The sequence below is a fragment of the Dasypus novemcinctus genome, chromosome 30 (genome assembly GCF_030445035.2).
Source record: "Dasypus novemcinctus isolate mDasNov1 chromosome 30, mDasNov1.1.hap2, whole genome shotgun sequence".
In the NCBI taxonomy this organism is placed as follows: domain Eukaryota; kingdom Metazoa; phylum Chordata; class Mammalia; order Cingulata; family Dasypodidae; genus Dasypus; species Dasypus novemcinctus.
The window spans coordinates 37,662,551-37,679,652 of record NC_080702.1 but is presented as its reverse complement, the minus strand read 5'-3'; the positions used below and the strand labels follow the sequence as shown (position 1 = coordinate 37,679,652).

Below are 17,102 nucleotides of genomic sequence, written 5' to 3'. Positions count from 1 at the left end.
TATGTAAATTCCATTGAACATTTGTAGTGTTAAAGTCTGGGAATTCCTCATATAGATGAAAACATTATTAAGAGACCATAGAGTCTGTCTATATAATCTTGGGCACTCAAGTATCTTTTCAAAAAAGGAATAAAACTCTTTTCAGCATGCCTACCCTTTGAAAAGTATCCCTTCAGTATAAAATATCATAAAACTTAAACATTATTCCTGTTACAAATTCCAATATCATTTGTAACTGAATGGCTAAAATCAATAGAATTGACAACACCAAGTACTAGTGAGGAATAGGAGGAATGGAACTCTCATAAACTGTAGATGAGAGGATATATGCATGGAAATACCGTGGAAAGCTGTTTGGTAGAATTTACTAAAGTTTAACACATTAATGCACTTTTATTCAGAATTTTTGCTGTGCGTATGCACCCAAGAAAATGTATATATGTGTGTGTGTGCCAAGAGATATGTTAGAGAATGTTATAAGCAGCCTTATTCCTAATGCCCAAAACTGAAAACAACCCAACTGTCTACCAGCAGTAGAACAGATATTTAAATTAAGGCATAATACCACAATGGAATACCACACAGACATGAAAAAGCTTGAACTACTAATGTTTGGAACAAAATGAATGAATCTCCTCTCAGGAATACTGTGGAGAATAAAAGCCAGGCACAAATTAATGTTTATTGTATGTTCCATTACAAATAATATTCAAAAACAGGCAAAACTAAGTTCTTGAAAGAGCAGTAAAAAATATGACTATTTATTATTTTTATTTTTTTAATATAATGAACTTTTTTAAAAAGAGGTTTTATATGACAGAAAATTTAAATCAAAAGTGTGAGGGATTCCTAGATATCACCTCTCCCACATCACCGCCCTTTTTTTACATGTAGCTTTAAAATTTATTATGATGTATCTGTAAAAATCATTCATTTTAAAATGCACATTTGAAAAACATGACTCACTTGTGGCAAGTTCTAACCTAGTTATAGTAAGAATCTATAAAATAAAAACATCACTGTAACATTTGTCGGCACTTCACCCATTGCCATTATTATAATCTTTAAAGCCAAAAACTTAAGCAGAATCAGAATTAAAATAAACCAGAATTTTCACATTTGCATTCATTTTTGGCTGAAGTTTAAAAGATTCCATATATAATAAAACCTCAACTCTGAATCAAAATGAATATTAAAACGTTTAAGCCTTGTGACAAACTTACTCTATAGAAGCAAGGAAAACAGAATAAATAGTAAATGCAGTATATTTCTAGCATAGAAATCAATCAATTATATCCTTTATCATAAAACAAAAGTTAGTGAGACAACCTTTAATAACACTGATCCTGTTATTTACTATTATTCAAGAATTTGCTTTTCAGTTTGTGCCTTTACTATGTATCCATCGATATATTTGGATTAAATTAAATTTCCACAACAAAAGTATTTCATTCAGAATTCTAATCTTTTTTTTTGAAAGCATACTCAAACACTGTACAGTAATGCTATCATTGAGATATATATATATATATCATTTGAAAGACTAATCATACCAACAGCGTTTTTTCCCTGTTTTTCCAGAATAAATGTCCTTATATCTAAAAGTTTAAACAGTAATAAAAGGACAGATTGAAAAATTCATGCTTTTCATTTTTTTCATCGGGCATTGGTAGAAACAGAGCCATTTGATGTTGGAGCACCACCTGCCTTCCCAGTTACAGTCTCGACAGTCACAGAAGCAGGTGGGAGCTTCTTTTTGTATGCTTACTTGGGAAGTGTATATATTCTTAGCTTAGGAGTCTGTTCAGATATTTTGAACATTTTTTTAATTCTTCATTTGCTTTCTTATTTGGGGTGTTAAGGCTTCTTTGTGTATTTGGATGTAAATCATTTAGCTGACATGTTTTATAAATATTTTTTTCCAAATCTGTAGATTTTCTTTTCAATCCCTTATCAATGTCTTACAAAGAGCAGAAGTTTTACATTTGAATAAAAACAACTTATAAATTTTATTTTCTCAAAGATCATGCCTTGGGTGTTTTATCTAAACACTCATTTCCACACCATGGGACCCTAAACATTCTCTATGTTTATTCCAGAAGTTTTACCATTCATTTTACTTTTAAGTGTTTATGATTAACTTTGATTTAATATTTATGAAATTGTTACAACTTGTGCTTAAGTTCCTTTTTGTTTGGCATGAGTATATCCTGTTGTTTTAGTACCACTTGTTGAGAAGACCATACTGTCTACATCAAATTGCCCTTGTCGTCTGTGAAACATTCACTGAACACAATTGTATGGGTGTTTTATTCTATCTATTTCTTCAAGAGGATACTGTTTAATTAATTTATGTTTCTACATTAAGTGTTGCAATTAAGACATATGGTTCTTACAACTTTGTTCTTATTCTTCGCTGCTTTTTTCTCAAGGTACAAAAAGATTGGTCATTCGGTTTGTTTCTGAAAATTAAGACTGAGAGAACTTGTAGTGGAAAATATTGCCTGGGCATAGTTTTTCGCTTATGGACAAGTATAATTAGTTAACAAAATTTTCAAGGAGAAGCAGGGGCATTTGATTTCCCTGACATTCTTACATAAGGAAATTAAACCTTTATAAACCCTATAAAAATATAATCTTAATTTGCTTACAAAACAAATCATTACATTTATTATATTTTTATGATTTCTCTTTGTGGCTAAATTTGCATTATTCTGATATCTCTTCCAGGAATTCCATCATCTACATGGAAACAGAAAATCAAACATGTGTCTTAGAATTTGTACTTCTGGGGCTGTCAGAAGATACGGGAGTGCAGCCCCTCCTCTTTGGACTGTTCCTCTTGATGTACATGGTCACCTTCACAGGGAACCTGCTCATCATCCTGGCCATCATCTCAGACTCCCACCTCCACACACCCATGTACTTCTTCCTCTCTAACCTGTCTTTTACAGATATCTGTTTCACCTCCACCACTGTCCCAAAGATGCTGTTGAACATCCAGAAAGAAAGCAAAATCATTACTTTTGAAAGCTGCCTCAGCCAGATATTTTTCTACATAATTTTTGGACAATTAGATAATGCCCTCTTGACTATAATGGCCTATGACCGCTTCGTGGCCATCTGCCACCCCCTGCACTATATGGTCATCATGAACTCCCGGCTCTGTGGCCTCCTGCTACTGGCATCCTGGCTAGTGGGTATTTTGGACTCCCTTTCACAATGTTTAATGGTTTTGCAACTGTCTTTTTATACAAAGTTGGAAATCCCCCACTTTTTTTGTGAACTTAATCAGGTAATCCGACTTGCTTGTTCTGACACCTTCCTAAATGACTTAGTGATATATTTATCATCTGGACTTCTGGGTTTTATTCCACTCACTGGGATCCTTTTCTCTTACTCTAAGATTATATCCTCCATTTTGAGAATGTCAACAACTGAGGGCAAGCAAAAAGCATTTTCTACTTGTGGGTCTCACCTCTCAGTAGTGACCTTGTTTTATGGTACATGTCTTGGAGTGTATCTTAGCTCTACTGCTTCCCACAACTCAAGGACAAATGCAATAGCCTCAGTGATGTACATGGTGGTCATTCCTATGCTGAACCACTTTATCTATAGTCTTAGAAATAAGGACATGAAGCAGGCCTTTAAAAAGCTGAGAAACATTCTCTCTATAAAAGGATTCTTTTCCCAAATTTAGAAAATTGCTGATAAATAGAGGCCAAAAACTGGGAGATATAGAAATAAAATCTTTGTAAGTGAATAGAGAGATAATCTGTTATTTGACTCACATCAGAACTTTAATTCTGTAATTTTTTTAATGAAGAATACCTGTTTCTTTTTTTATTATTTTACATTATGTGATCTTTCTTATTTTATTCCCTGGAATCAGTATTGAAGGCAGAAACAACTGCCTGGATTTTCAATAGTGAAATATTCCATACATGTAATTCTATATATATAAAATTATAGCAAGTGTTGGAGGGATGAGGATGTACTGCAGTCAGTGCCAGACGAAAGAAGCTCCTGCTGTTTATGGTTTTGGTGAAAAATAAACTCTCTTATGAAAGGCTGTGTAGCACCTATCAGGGTCTTTATTCATTTCCTCCAAAAAAAGGTCATGTCCTGAACTGGAGAAACCATCTGACTGGTTTACAATAGTCCACAGTACATCTGTGATATGCCCCTTTTTCCTTCACATTCCAAATCATAAGTTAAGTGAGATTGTAATCAACAACACTATCTTTGATCTTTCAAACACTGATGATCTCAATAATTACTGTTATTCTCCCAGCGATCTATGGTTACCCTTAAAACTTATTTTCATAGAAAAGAATATTTTCTGGAAATTTCTCTAAGCACATCCTATGATAGTAATTCATATTTACAGATCCTAAAAGCAAGGTGCATGTTTTCCCCATTTCCTACAATACCTTTCTCAACTATGAAACCCAGATATTAGAAGATAACTTCAGGTTTTTATGTAAACGTACAAATATGTGTTTACACAAAAAATTTTTTAGAGAGTAAATTTTTTAAGCATGTTTCATTAGCAAGTATTAGAGAGTATTTCAAATTTCTTATATCTTCCTTGAATTGATATAATACCTAGATCTTTTCTTACTTTCCCATTCCTGCATCTATTATTTTTCTCTCAAAGAAAAATGTGTTCCTTGTTTTTTCAGTCTTCTCCAGGACCTAAATATAGGTGGAAACAATAATGATTCACTCTAAACTAGTATATAAATTTGCTCTCATGAAAAACAAGATAGGGCGGCAGACTTGGCCCAATGGTTAGGGTGTCCATCTACCACATGGGAGGTCCGTGGTTCAAACCCGGGCTTCCTTGACCCATGTGGATCTGTCCCATGTGCAGTGCTGATGCAGGCAAGGAGTGCTGTGCGACACAGGGGTGTCCCAATGTAGGGGAGCCCCATGCACAAGGAGTGCGCCCCTTAAGGAGAGCCGCCAGAGCGAAAGAAAGTGCAGCCTGCCCAGGAATGGTGCCACACACACAGAGAGCTGACACAGCAAATGACGCAACAAAAAAAGAAACACAGATTCCTGTGCCGCTGACAACAACAGAAGTGGACAAAGAAGATGCACCAAATAGACACAGAGAACAGACAACTAGGGTGGGGGGCAAGGGGAGAGAAATAAATAAATAAATAAATAAATAAATAAATCTTAAAAAGAATAAAAAAAGAAAAACAATATATTCCTTAAGAATCTATTGTGTGCTACTGATGAAATTAAAGTTCATTTTAGTTGTGGTTTTTTATTTTTATTTTTATGGGAAACCTTGAAGGGATGCCTTCAAATATGGCATTTAACTAAAGAAACTTCCATAAATTGAGTGAGAGATAAATGCTAGGTTATAGAGCTAAACACTAGTATATTTCCTGAAGAAGTGGGAGGCTTGATTACTGCCAGTATAGCATTAATTGTATGTGATATAGATGGAGGAGAAGACTCATTGTGAGCGAGCTCTGTTCTGTTCAATTGTATTAAGTTGTGTGAGTAGAATAATTATTTACTAGGATTGTACCATGAGAAATTTAGAGAAGATAAACACTGTTAATTAAAGATTAACAGTCCAGAGTGGGGGAAGTGAGAATAAACACCCTTGGTTCTAAGGAACATCATTTAAACTAAGACACAGTAGAACCAGGAAGAGAAAATTTATCTCTTTTTTTTAAATTGATTTTGTAAAAATATTACATTAAAAAAAATATATGAGGTCCCATTCAACCCCACCACCCCCACCCCACCACTCCCCACCCATCAACACTCACTCCCATCATCATGACACATCCATTGCATTTGTAAGTACATCTCTGGGCATTTCTGCACCTCATGGTCAGTGGTCCACATCATGGCCCATACTCTCCCCCCATTCCATCCAGTGGGCCCTGGGAGGATTTACAATGTCTGGTGATTGCCCCTGAAGCACCATCCAGGGCAGCTCCAAGTCCCAAAGATGCCTTCACATCTTGTCTCTTCCTGCCATTCCCCATACCCATCAGCCACCATGTCCATTTTTCCCACTCCAATGCCACCTTTTCTCTGTGGACCTTGGATTGGTTGTATCCGTTGCACCTCTATGTCAAGAGGAGGCTCAGATTCCACTAAGTTACTGGATGCAATCCTCCTGCTTTCAGTTGTAGGCACTCTAGGCTCCATGGTGTGTTGGTTGTCCTTCTTCAACTCCATCTTAGCTGAGGAGGTGAGTCCAATAAATCAGATTGTAGGAGCTGGAGTGTTGAGGCTCAGGGCCTGGCTATCACATTGTCAGTCCAGAGATTCAAATCCCCTAAATATATTTTAAACCCCAACACCAACTACAACTCCAGCACAGTAGCATGAAAGTCTTATGAAGAGAGATCCCATCTGAGTCCAGTTTCATCACGCAGAAACACCAGCTCCAAAGAAGGGCCATCTGACATGGCAATGAACCCCATCTTCCATGACCATAGAACCCGTCTCTTTAGCCCTCAAAGTAACCAACACGTGGGGATTGTATCTACTTTATCTGTCTCTTAGACTCTGCTCAGTTGTGCATAAGGGCAATCCTTCTGACAGCCTCCAGACTCTTTTTTAGAGACTCGTAGCCATATAAACTCATTTCTCCTTTCCATTTCCCCCTTATATTAGGTCAAACAGCATTTTAAAGTCATGTTATTATATGTAGACAGGGATATTCTGCTGATCTGCATTGAACCTTCCATTCAAGGTCATTTTCCAGTTGCATCATCAGTTGGTAGTTGATAGTGATCCCTCAGTGCCAGGGAGGCTCATCCCCGGGTGTCATGTCCCACGCTGGGGGAAAGGCATTGCATTTACATGCTATGCTGAGAAAATTGTATCAAAATATAATTAGGAGGGTTACCTGTTTAGGATGCTCAGAGGTGATGGTCTGATGCTGGACGGGCTCCTGGGGAATGTCTGAATTCTCATTTTGCCAGAGTGGGTGGCACCATTGGGTAGAGACCCAAGTAGTGAGAGTGGGGGTGGACCCACATCCTGGGGAGGACTAATGCCATCAAATAGAGGGAACTGTATCTCTCGAGAGAAAGGGTGGCTCCCAGGGCATTGGGGCATTTGAGCAAGTTAGGCCCTGAACACTATTGCAACTATCTCTGGATATGGCTCCTCAGGAAACGGAGGTTGGCTGTCACTGTGGGCACCAAGGGGATGGGAAAATGGATGTTAAATGTGTGGAACCAAGGTAAATGTGGGGTAAGAGAGGAGTTTCACGAGAGTACACAAGGATGGATATAAAACATGTAATATTACACCATAAACATATAGGGGACGACAGACTGATAATGTAAACCATAATGTAAAACATAGGATAACTAAAAATTTACAAAACTGTGTGTCCTAAAGTATGCACCACAATGTAAGCACAGATGTCACCTTGTTTGAAAGCTATTGTCTCAGACTCTGTACATCACTTTAAGTAAATATGATGTGAATAGGTTGTAAGAGTATCTCTGTTGAAGGGAAAAGGTTTTGTGGTGGATGTGTGGGAGTGCTGTATATTGTATATATGAATTGCTCAGGTCTAGGGCTCTTGTGAAGAGAAGTTCAATAATTAGGAAAAAAGAAAAAAGAAAAAGTTAGGATGTAGAATTTTTCCAAGTCAACATGTATTCTATATCTAACCTTTAAACCCATCGCTATATGCCATTTTGCTAGTAAGGGATCCTGACATTATATTGGGCTTCAATTTTCAGGAAGTTCTGGATCACAGAGTGGTTCAACAATGGCAGTGGAGGAATACTGGTATAGGATACTATTGACAGGTGATATATGGCTGACAGGGAGCTATACAGGGCATATGTCCAGGGTGTATGGTAATGTTTGGATATACTCATAGTGGCAACAATTAAAAACTACAGCTGGGGGGGTACTGGTTTCCTGGCCGGTGGTGCTCTGTCGTGGTCCCTAGGGGAGCAGCAGCAGTCCCCCAGGTGCAGCGGCAAGGAACAGGAAGGAATGAGGGCCCAAGAGTGAGCCCCTGATACTAATGACTATGCTTGTGAGCCGATATGCCTGAAATAAGAACAAGGCCTAGAGCAGCACTGTGCCTGGGAATTTCCTCCCAACACCCTTCATGTTACTCAAATGTGGCCAGTCTCGAAGCCAAACTCAGCATGAAAATTTATCTCTTATAATGCACCAAAATAATGTAGCCAGTGTGTAAGTGAGTACATTTCAAACATAGGAGCAATGGTTCCTTCCTCCACAGCAAAGAGCTGAGTTTCCAATAGAGCAAATTCTAGAGTAAAGGTATTGAATAAGGAGGCATTGGACTTCACCTCCTAGTTTCTTTCCCAAATGCCACTCTTCCGATTTCTCATTACTTACAGATCACTCTTCTCAGAAGAATTAGAAGCACCCACATAATAATAGCTCTGAAATACATCATCCTAAGTGTGGTTCTATGTGTTTCATCTCCTGGAGTTTCCAGAATGAAGATATTTTGTATTTATTCATTATCCAAGTAGGAAACCACCAGGGGAACAAAAAAGCACTAGAAGGAATCACCAAAGTTCTGTTTTGCTGTGGGAAGAAAATACCATGGGAGGGATTGTGTCACTGGTAGTAACTGCAGAAATGTAAAAAACTGTCAGATGTAGGAAAGTCCACCAATATAAACTTGGTTTATTTTCCAATTTCTGTTTCAGATTGCAAGGACTTTCATTTCCATTGCAGCTAAATTTCTTCTAGTTTAACTACAACAAAATTTTAGATTTTCATTATTCTATATTTCAGTTTTAGAAGTTCTATTTATTTCATTTTTGAAATAGGTTTTCGCCATTTTATATATTTGCAATACTCTTTAATTCTCTAAAACTCATTAAAAAGTGTAGTTTCACATTCTATGTCTGCATAATTTCAAACTCTGAAACAGTTAAAGGTTTTTTTCCACGATCTGCTTCTCTTCAGTTTCTTAGTCATGGTAACTTGTTTTCTTAGTGTTTATCTATTTTTTAAATTGTGTTCTGTTAATTTGTTGCATCCATTCTTGAATGACTTCTTGGAGTTCTTGGTGGAAAAGAGTGAATTTACATTTGAAAATATTTTATTCTTATGAAGTCAGAATCATATAATGTTAATTTTTCCACCTACAGCTTTTAAGGCTATAAAGGTGCTATGATTTCAAAGTGCACAATTATTCATCATCCAGAGGGCGTTACCACCATGTAGTACCTGTGTCATTGCAAGTGGTTATCTTGATATCCATAATGGATTAGTGTGTATAACATTGTTACCCTTTTAAATGATGCTATTATTCCAAGGATAACACTTTTACACAGGAGTCTCTTACCAGAGTTTCAACTTATGAGAATTTTGAACTTCATTTTCACATGAAACCTAGTCACTAATGCAGAATCTGAAGTTCTTCAGTGAGGACCATCTGCCAAGTTGACAGCTGTCATTTGAACTCTACTACCCATCAATGTCCATTTTATTATTTATTTTGTGGCTAAATTGATTTCTTTTGTTAGGCAAGTTTAGGGATGAATTTAAAAGATACTTATAGGTGTGAAGCCTCATATTTTAAAACATCACAAATCAGTAGCCTACATACAGATTTGCAGGAACTAAAAATGAAGGGCCAACTGAAACTAAATATAGCAGAAGGACGGAAATGTTAAACATTTACATAGAAAGAAAAGAAATAGGGAAAAACAGTTGACAGAACCAATGAAATTCATACTTGGAAAAGTTCAATAAAATAGCCAAGGTTTATTTAGATTGAGAAAGAAAAAAAATGAATGGAAGGAAATCACTAAAATACAAAATTAATTAGGGGACCTTGCTAGATACTGCTGATATTAAAGGGATTATGAATGAATACTATGGTAAATTGTCTGCCAATATCTAGATAACCTGGAAGAAATCGACTAATTCTTAGAAACACAAAATTTACCTAAATTAACTGAAAAGAAATAGATCTCAACCAAAGGGTAACAAGTAAAGAGACTCAATTAGTCATCAAAAAACTCCCCAAAAATACAGTGTAGGATCAGACAGTTTCTATAATGAAATTTGAAATATTCAAAGAAGAAATAATTATACTACTCAAAATCTTCTGAGTTACAGTCAGGTTATCTCTTCCAAACTCATTCTATAATATTAAAATTATTTTGATACCAAAGCCACATAAAGAAATGAGGAAAGAAAACCAAGGTCCAATTCCTCAAAAAAATATAGATCCTGCTGCTGTAGGGCACTCATGCCTCCCTGGTGTGGTGGTTGACATTCTTCACCTCCCTGTTCGCTGACCAGGCTTGAGTACAAAGATCATATTTGAGTACAATTCCATCACACTAAGGAACACAAACTCCAAAGTAGGGCCAACTGGCATGGCACTGAACTCCATCTGCCATGACCACAGAATCTGTGGGTCTCTGTATCCCTCAGAAGAAACAATACCTTGGCTTGTATCTACTTTGGCAGTCTCTGGGACCCTGCTGAGGTGTGTGTAAGCACAACCCCTCTGATGATCTCCCAACTCTTTTTTGGAGACTCATAGCCATTTAACCTCATATGTCCTATCCATTTCCCCCTTTTATTCAAGGTCAAAAAGCAGTTTTTAACACATGATCCTACATGTAAGCTGAGATATTCTTCTGGTCTGAGCTGACCCTTTTATTCAAGGTCCTTTTCTAGTTACATAATCAGCTGGTGGTTCATAATAATCACTCGGCGCCAGGGAGGATCATTCCTGCAAGTCATGTCCCATGCTGGTGGGAAGGTAATGCATTTACATGCTGAGTTTAGCTTAGAGAGTGGCCAAGAATGCCTATACCTGCAGGCAGGAGAATTGCATCCATCATCCATGTGGATCTAAGCCCCCTCTTGATATAGAGTTGGAGTGGACATAACCATTCCAGGGTCCACAGAATGGAGGAACAGAGCATGGATTAGAGTGGACTAACTGATATTCTACTATGCAACTATCATGATTAGTAATGGAAGAAAATGTAGCAGTGATGTGAAGAAAGAGGCCACAGTAGCTGCTGAGGGTAGGTAGAGGGAAGAAGAGATATGATGTGGGGGCATTTTCAGGAGTTGTCCTGGGTGGTACTGCAGGAACAGTTGCTGGACATTGTATTTCCTGCCATGGCCCACTAGATGAACTGGGGGAAAGCATAAACTATAATATAAACCATTATTCACTGATGCAACAGTGCTCAAAAATGTATTCACCAAATACAATGGATGTCCCATGCTGATGAAAGAGGTTGATATGGGAGGAATGGGATGAGAGAGGTGCAGGGTACATGAGGACCTCATATTCATGTAAAATTAAAAAATAAAGAGAAAAAATATATAGATCCAATATCACTGAACAAAAACTGTGTCATCAAGTATGACTGAATATTTAAAGAAGTGTTCATGACCTAGCGAGATTTATCTCAGTATGCAAGTGTGTAAAATATAAGAAAATCAATGTAATACACCACATTAAACCAACAAAGAGAAAAAATCACATGGAAATTTCAATTCATGCAGAAAATATAAATGACAATTTCCAACACTGTTTCTTGATAAAAACACTCAGAAAAGTTAGAACAGAGAGTAACTTCCTCCACATGGTAAATATCATAGATGTAAAAACACAGGTAAGTTTATCCTCAATGCTAAAGGAATGAAAACCATCCTCTTACATTCTAGAATAAGACAGGGATGGCTTCTTTCTCTATTGCTATTCTGTAATGAATTGGAAGTTAGGAAATTAGTCCATAAAACTGAATAAATGCATCCAAATTAGAAAGGAAGAACTAAAACAGTTTTCAGTAATATTATGTTCCTTTATAGAGAACAAGAGAAAGCATCTACAAGAAAATTCTACAGCTCATAAGTTAATACAACCAAATGAGAAATATGAGATTTTATTTTTTGAGGTATGGAGAACCAGGAATTGAACGCAGACCTCCTATGTGGGAAGCCAGTGCTCAACCACTGAGCAACATCAGATTCCCTGTTTTGATTTTATGTTTCTTTTATTTGCTTAATTGTTTCCAGGAGGCACCTGGAACTGAACCTGGGATCTCCCACGTGGGAGGCAGGTGTTCAATCACTTGAGCCACTTCCACTCCAATTATGAAAATAATATGCAAAAATTTGTTGTATTTTATACACCTCCCAAAATGTTAAGTATGCATTTTAAAAATGCATACACCATAGCATCTAAAATAGCAAAACACCTAGGAATAATTTTATCTAAATATGTGAAAGACTTGCACAATGAAAACCTGAAAATACTGTTGCAAGAAATTAGAGAAGATGAAAGGAAATGGTAAGATATCCTCTGTTTTGGATAGGAAAATTTCCTATTATTAAGATGCCAGTACTACCCAAAAAGTCATAGCTTCATCATTATTCCTATTAAATTCCCAGGAGACTTTGTAAGCAGAAAGGCCAATTTTCATTCAGATAAAATTATAGTTCACCACCAGGATTGAGTATGCATCGTCGTCATGATCTTATTATTTCTTTTTTTTTTTTTCTTTTCGCTTCCTTAGACTGGGAGATATTGGAGAGCAAGCACAATATCTTAACCTTTCTTCATGCCTAGAACATAGTTTAGTACATACCTTATAGTGTTCTGAATAAATATTTGTTGAATGAACAAGAAAACAAACAGTTGTGTGAGTTGAACAGAAATTGCTAACTATGGGGGAGAAAACAAAAGCAATGAGACAGGAGGAAATTATGCTTATAGATGACAGCTTCATGAATAAGAACCAACACCAGAAGAGACAGATTAGATACAGTAGATATTTTTGCGTGTCCAGAATCTCTCTCCTGAACCAGCAATAGAGAAACCATTTAGGGGAATCTTGTAATACTAAGGCTCCCTAAAGTGAAGTGACCCCCTCCAATGTTATGAGCTGTGTGCTGTGGTTAACAGCAATACTGTAATGTTCAGGCATCTACGCCAAAGACACGTTGTGTTGATAATGGAAGAGTATGTAAAAAGTGTGCCAAATACATTCTCAGAACGATGGTTGGTGGTAATAATTTGATGACATTCTCTCATAATCAGTGGCAAATGTTCCACCATGGTATAGTGTGTTGGTCAAGGGGCCTTGTGTGGGAACTCTTCACATGTGCATTATTGTTTTCTATGTCCACAATGTCTGTAATAAAAGTATACTTAAAAAAATAATATAGGACATTCTGATATACCTCATGCCCTCGTGCTTTTCCGCTCTCCCATATTAATAATTGTCTACAAGTGCATGGTATGGTATGTTGGGGGAAAATCACACCAAACATAAGGTACACACTATCATTAGTACTTAGATTAAGAAAATATTCTTTCATAAATTGTAATAAATGTTTCACATTTATACAAAGTGTAGGTGGTGAGTTGATGTATGAGAATTCTGGGTGATGTTTTGCAGGGTTTTATTTTAAGATTTATTTATTTATTTATTTATTTCTCTCCCCTGCCCCCCATCCCAGTTGTCTGTTCTCTGTGTCTGTTTGCTGCGTCTTGTTTCTTTGTCCGCTTCTGTTGTTGTTAGCCGCATGGGAATCTGCGTCTCTGTTTGTTGAGTCATCTTTTGTTGTTGTTGTTGTGTCAGCTCTCCGTGTGGGTGGAGCCATTCTTAGGCAGGCTGCACTTCCTTTCGCTCTGGGCAGCTCTCCTTACTGGGTGCACTCCTTGTACGTTGTACATTGGGCTCCCCTACGCAGGAGACACCCTGCGTGGCACGGCACTTCTTGCGCACATTAGCACTGTGCATGGGCCAGCTCCACAAGGGTCAAGGAGGCCCGGGGTTTGAACCGCAGACCTCCCTTGTGGTAGACAGACACCCTAACCACTGGGCCAAGTCCGCCACCCTGCAGGCTTGTTTTGTAAGTTCACAAGTTTAAATATACACTTATTGTTTATGTATGTTCATGTATGAATGTTATACTTTAATATTTTTTAAATGTTGCTTTTATAATTGATCATTTGATGGAAGGAATTAAAAATAAATTCATATATTAATGTCAGGTGCATAAATTGAAATTTGAGGTAAGATTAAAAATAGCATAAGACTTATAGACGAAAGTGTAGATTAAATCTCTGAGCATAAACTGAGATCAATGTAAAGCAAAGGGATACGTTTGAGCACATAAATGACGGACTTAAGCCCAGGAAGACCTGAATGTAAAAACAATATGAAGAAAATACTCCATAAATGAAAAGGCTTGGAGAATCTTCAGGACATATTTTATAGTCATAATTTAACAATGTACATGGAAAAAATGTAAGAAATATGCCTAATGTAAGTATGGACTATAATTAGCTCAATTTTAATATTCTTTAATCAATTACAACAAAGGTTCCAAAGTAAATTAAAGTGTGGTGGTATATGGGAATGCTCCATTTTTTAAAGGATATTTCTGTAAGCCTACATCTTTGTGAACTAAAAATGTAAAAAGTTTGTAAAGAATAAAATGTACTAAAATTTTAAAGAATCAACGGATGTGAACCAAAGATTCAGGCAGCAAAACTATAAATAACTTATAAATGTAAAAATATGCTCAGCTTCATTAACAATCAATGGAAGTGAAATTAAAATATCCAGGCAATCTAATTATTCAATAATTACTTTGACAAGTATATTACAAATCCTCAGAGGTGATAAAGATATGGTAAAATACGAAAAATGTTTGCTTTTGGGGTTGCATGAACCAGAGACCAAACAGTCGTTGTTTGGGGAGCATCTGTCCAGAAGTAGGAGTTTAAATCAAAACAACTCCTGGACTCTTTGAGGGTTAACAATTACTACTATCATGCTCTACTAGTGTAATGCAAGATGATGCCTAAGGGAGCGTCCTCACTTTAGACAGGCTTGATTTGAATCCCTCCTCTGCCCCTTCACTATCTTGGTGACTTTTGTGCTAGTTACCTAGTTTCTGAATGTCCTTAATTCCTCAACTGTAACAAAGGTAAAATGATACTAACCACATCAAAGTTACAAAAAATTAAATGAGATAATATGTATGGAAGGCTTAAACAGTGGTAACAATAGGCTGTGTTCTCATTTTTCATTAATGATTTTGAGGTACGTTTCCAGGTGATAGGCTTTCACTAATTCAATAAATTTGTTTTCATGTCCAGACACAACTGTATACTTACATCCAGTCCATTTGCCTTTGCATTCAACAAGTACTACTTCAAAATGAATGCCATACCAACATTATTAGTAGACATTGCAGCTACAAAGATGCATGATATTATGGTTTTCAAATAAGGAAATACACAATGGGATGACTAGGAAAATTTAGGGAATTAGGTATGACTCAAGTAAAATGACACAGATGAAGAGGGAGAATCTTGGAGTTGATTTCATTCTCATAACATCAGAATGCATCTTTATAAATGAGTTTCCATAAAGGTGTACATCTCATCAATTCAAAAGATAAATATAAAATGCATACTCAGACATTTATTTACATACATTTACATGTATTTTAAGGAGAAATTCATTTGGAAAACATATAATTGATAAGGGTTTAATATCCAGATTAGACACAAAACTCTTAGAACTCAGCAGAAGACAAATGATGCAACTTAAAAATGGGCAAAGGACTCGAATAAATACTTTTCCAAAGAAGATAGACAAATGGCCAATAAGCACATGAAAGATGCTCAATATCAGTAGTCATTAGGGATGCAGTACTGAAAAGTGCTAGAAAGTTGATGAATCCTGGGCACACTATGCTAAGTGAAGGAAGCCAGGCACAAAGGGTCAGATAGTATATTATTCTTTTTATATGAAGTATTAAGAATCAACAAATCCATAGAGTCAAAATGCAGATTGGTAGTTATCAGGTCTGGGGAGAAGACGGAATGGGGAGTGAATGCTTAATGGGTCTGGGGGTTCCTTCCAGGATAAGGATGTTTTGGATTTGTATAAATGAAGTGTTTGAACAAGATTGTGAATGTACTAAATGTCACGGAAGTGTTCATTTCAAAATGGGTAATTTTATGGTACATGAATTTCACCACAATAACATTGCTTGGAAATAAAAGGGAAGGAAGATCTGAGACATTCTCCTGTATGGATAAACCTCAAAGACCTCATGGTGGCTCAAACAATACAGGTACAAAAGAGAAATGTTTTATGATTCTATTGATGTGAAATGCTTAGAATAAGCAAACTCATAGAGAAAAAAATAGTAGATTACAGTGTACTAAGAAACTGAGGCACGGAGAATGGAAAATTATTGCTGGAAAGTTTTATATTTGCTCCCAACCCGAGGGGTTGCAGCCACCGCACCTGCCTGAGAGGAACTGGGGGAGGAGGCTCCCACGTGGCTCTGCAGAGATGTCTGAGCCAGGGGAGCAGCAGGGCAGCAAGGCAGGGCCTCGAAGGAGGCAGGGCGGCCGGGGCTTCGGCCTCCTTCTGGGCTCCAGGGAATCTGACCAGCGGGTAGTGTGGCAGCAGCAGCAGGAGAGGCAGAGCCTGAACCCAGGACAGCAGGCAACCCAGTTGGATGGAGAAGAGTCAGTGCCTAAGAATGGAAATTCTCTTCCCCATGCTTTGGAGACTGTTCAATCACCGGAAGCACAAAGTTCAAATCGTTGGGCTGGATAGTGCAGGGAAAACTACCGTCATTACCAATTTTCTAGGGAAGACGTTGTGCATACATCCCCTACAATAGGAAGTAGAAGAGCGTCTGGTTAATAATACATGTTTCCTAACGTGGCATATTGGTTGCCAACAATCTATTCATTTTTCCTGGAATCTGTACTGTACTAACAGTTTGTAATAGTTTTTGTGTACAGTGCATTGAAAGGATTTCTGTATCTAGCGAAGAACTGTATAACATGTTAGAACATGAAGGCATAAGAAGGCTGGTTTGCTGACGTTTGTTAATAAATAAGATGTTAAAGAATGTATGGCTGTAGCAAAAATCTCCCAGGTTTTGAAACTTAATTCTATTAAAGGTCACTAATGTTATATCCAGGCACGCTCTGCTCTGACCAGCGAGGCATTGTGCTAAGGACTTGAATGGATGATGTCATGATTAGATGAAGGCTACTGACCTCTTCTCATAGACATTGTGTAAACCAA

General features: G+C 37.1%; 1 protein-coding gene across 1 annotated transcript; it reads left to right on the top strand.

Moving 5' to 3' along the window:
- Window positions 1-2,746: 2,746 nt before the first annotated feature.
- On the top strand, window positions 2,747-3,700 carry LOC131276805 (olfactory receptor 7A10-like). Its single transcript, XM_058290375.1, has one exon. The coding sequence runs from the start codon at window positions 2,747-2,749 to the stop codon at window positions 3,698-3,700; it is 954 nt and encodes a 317-aa protein (XP_058146358.1).
- Window positions 3,701-17,102: the final 13,402 nt, after the last annotated feature.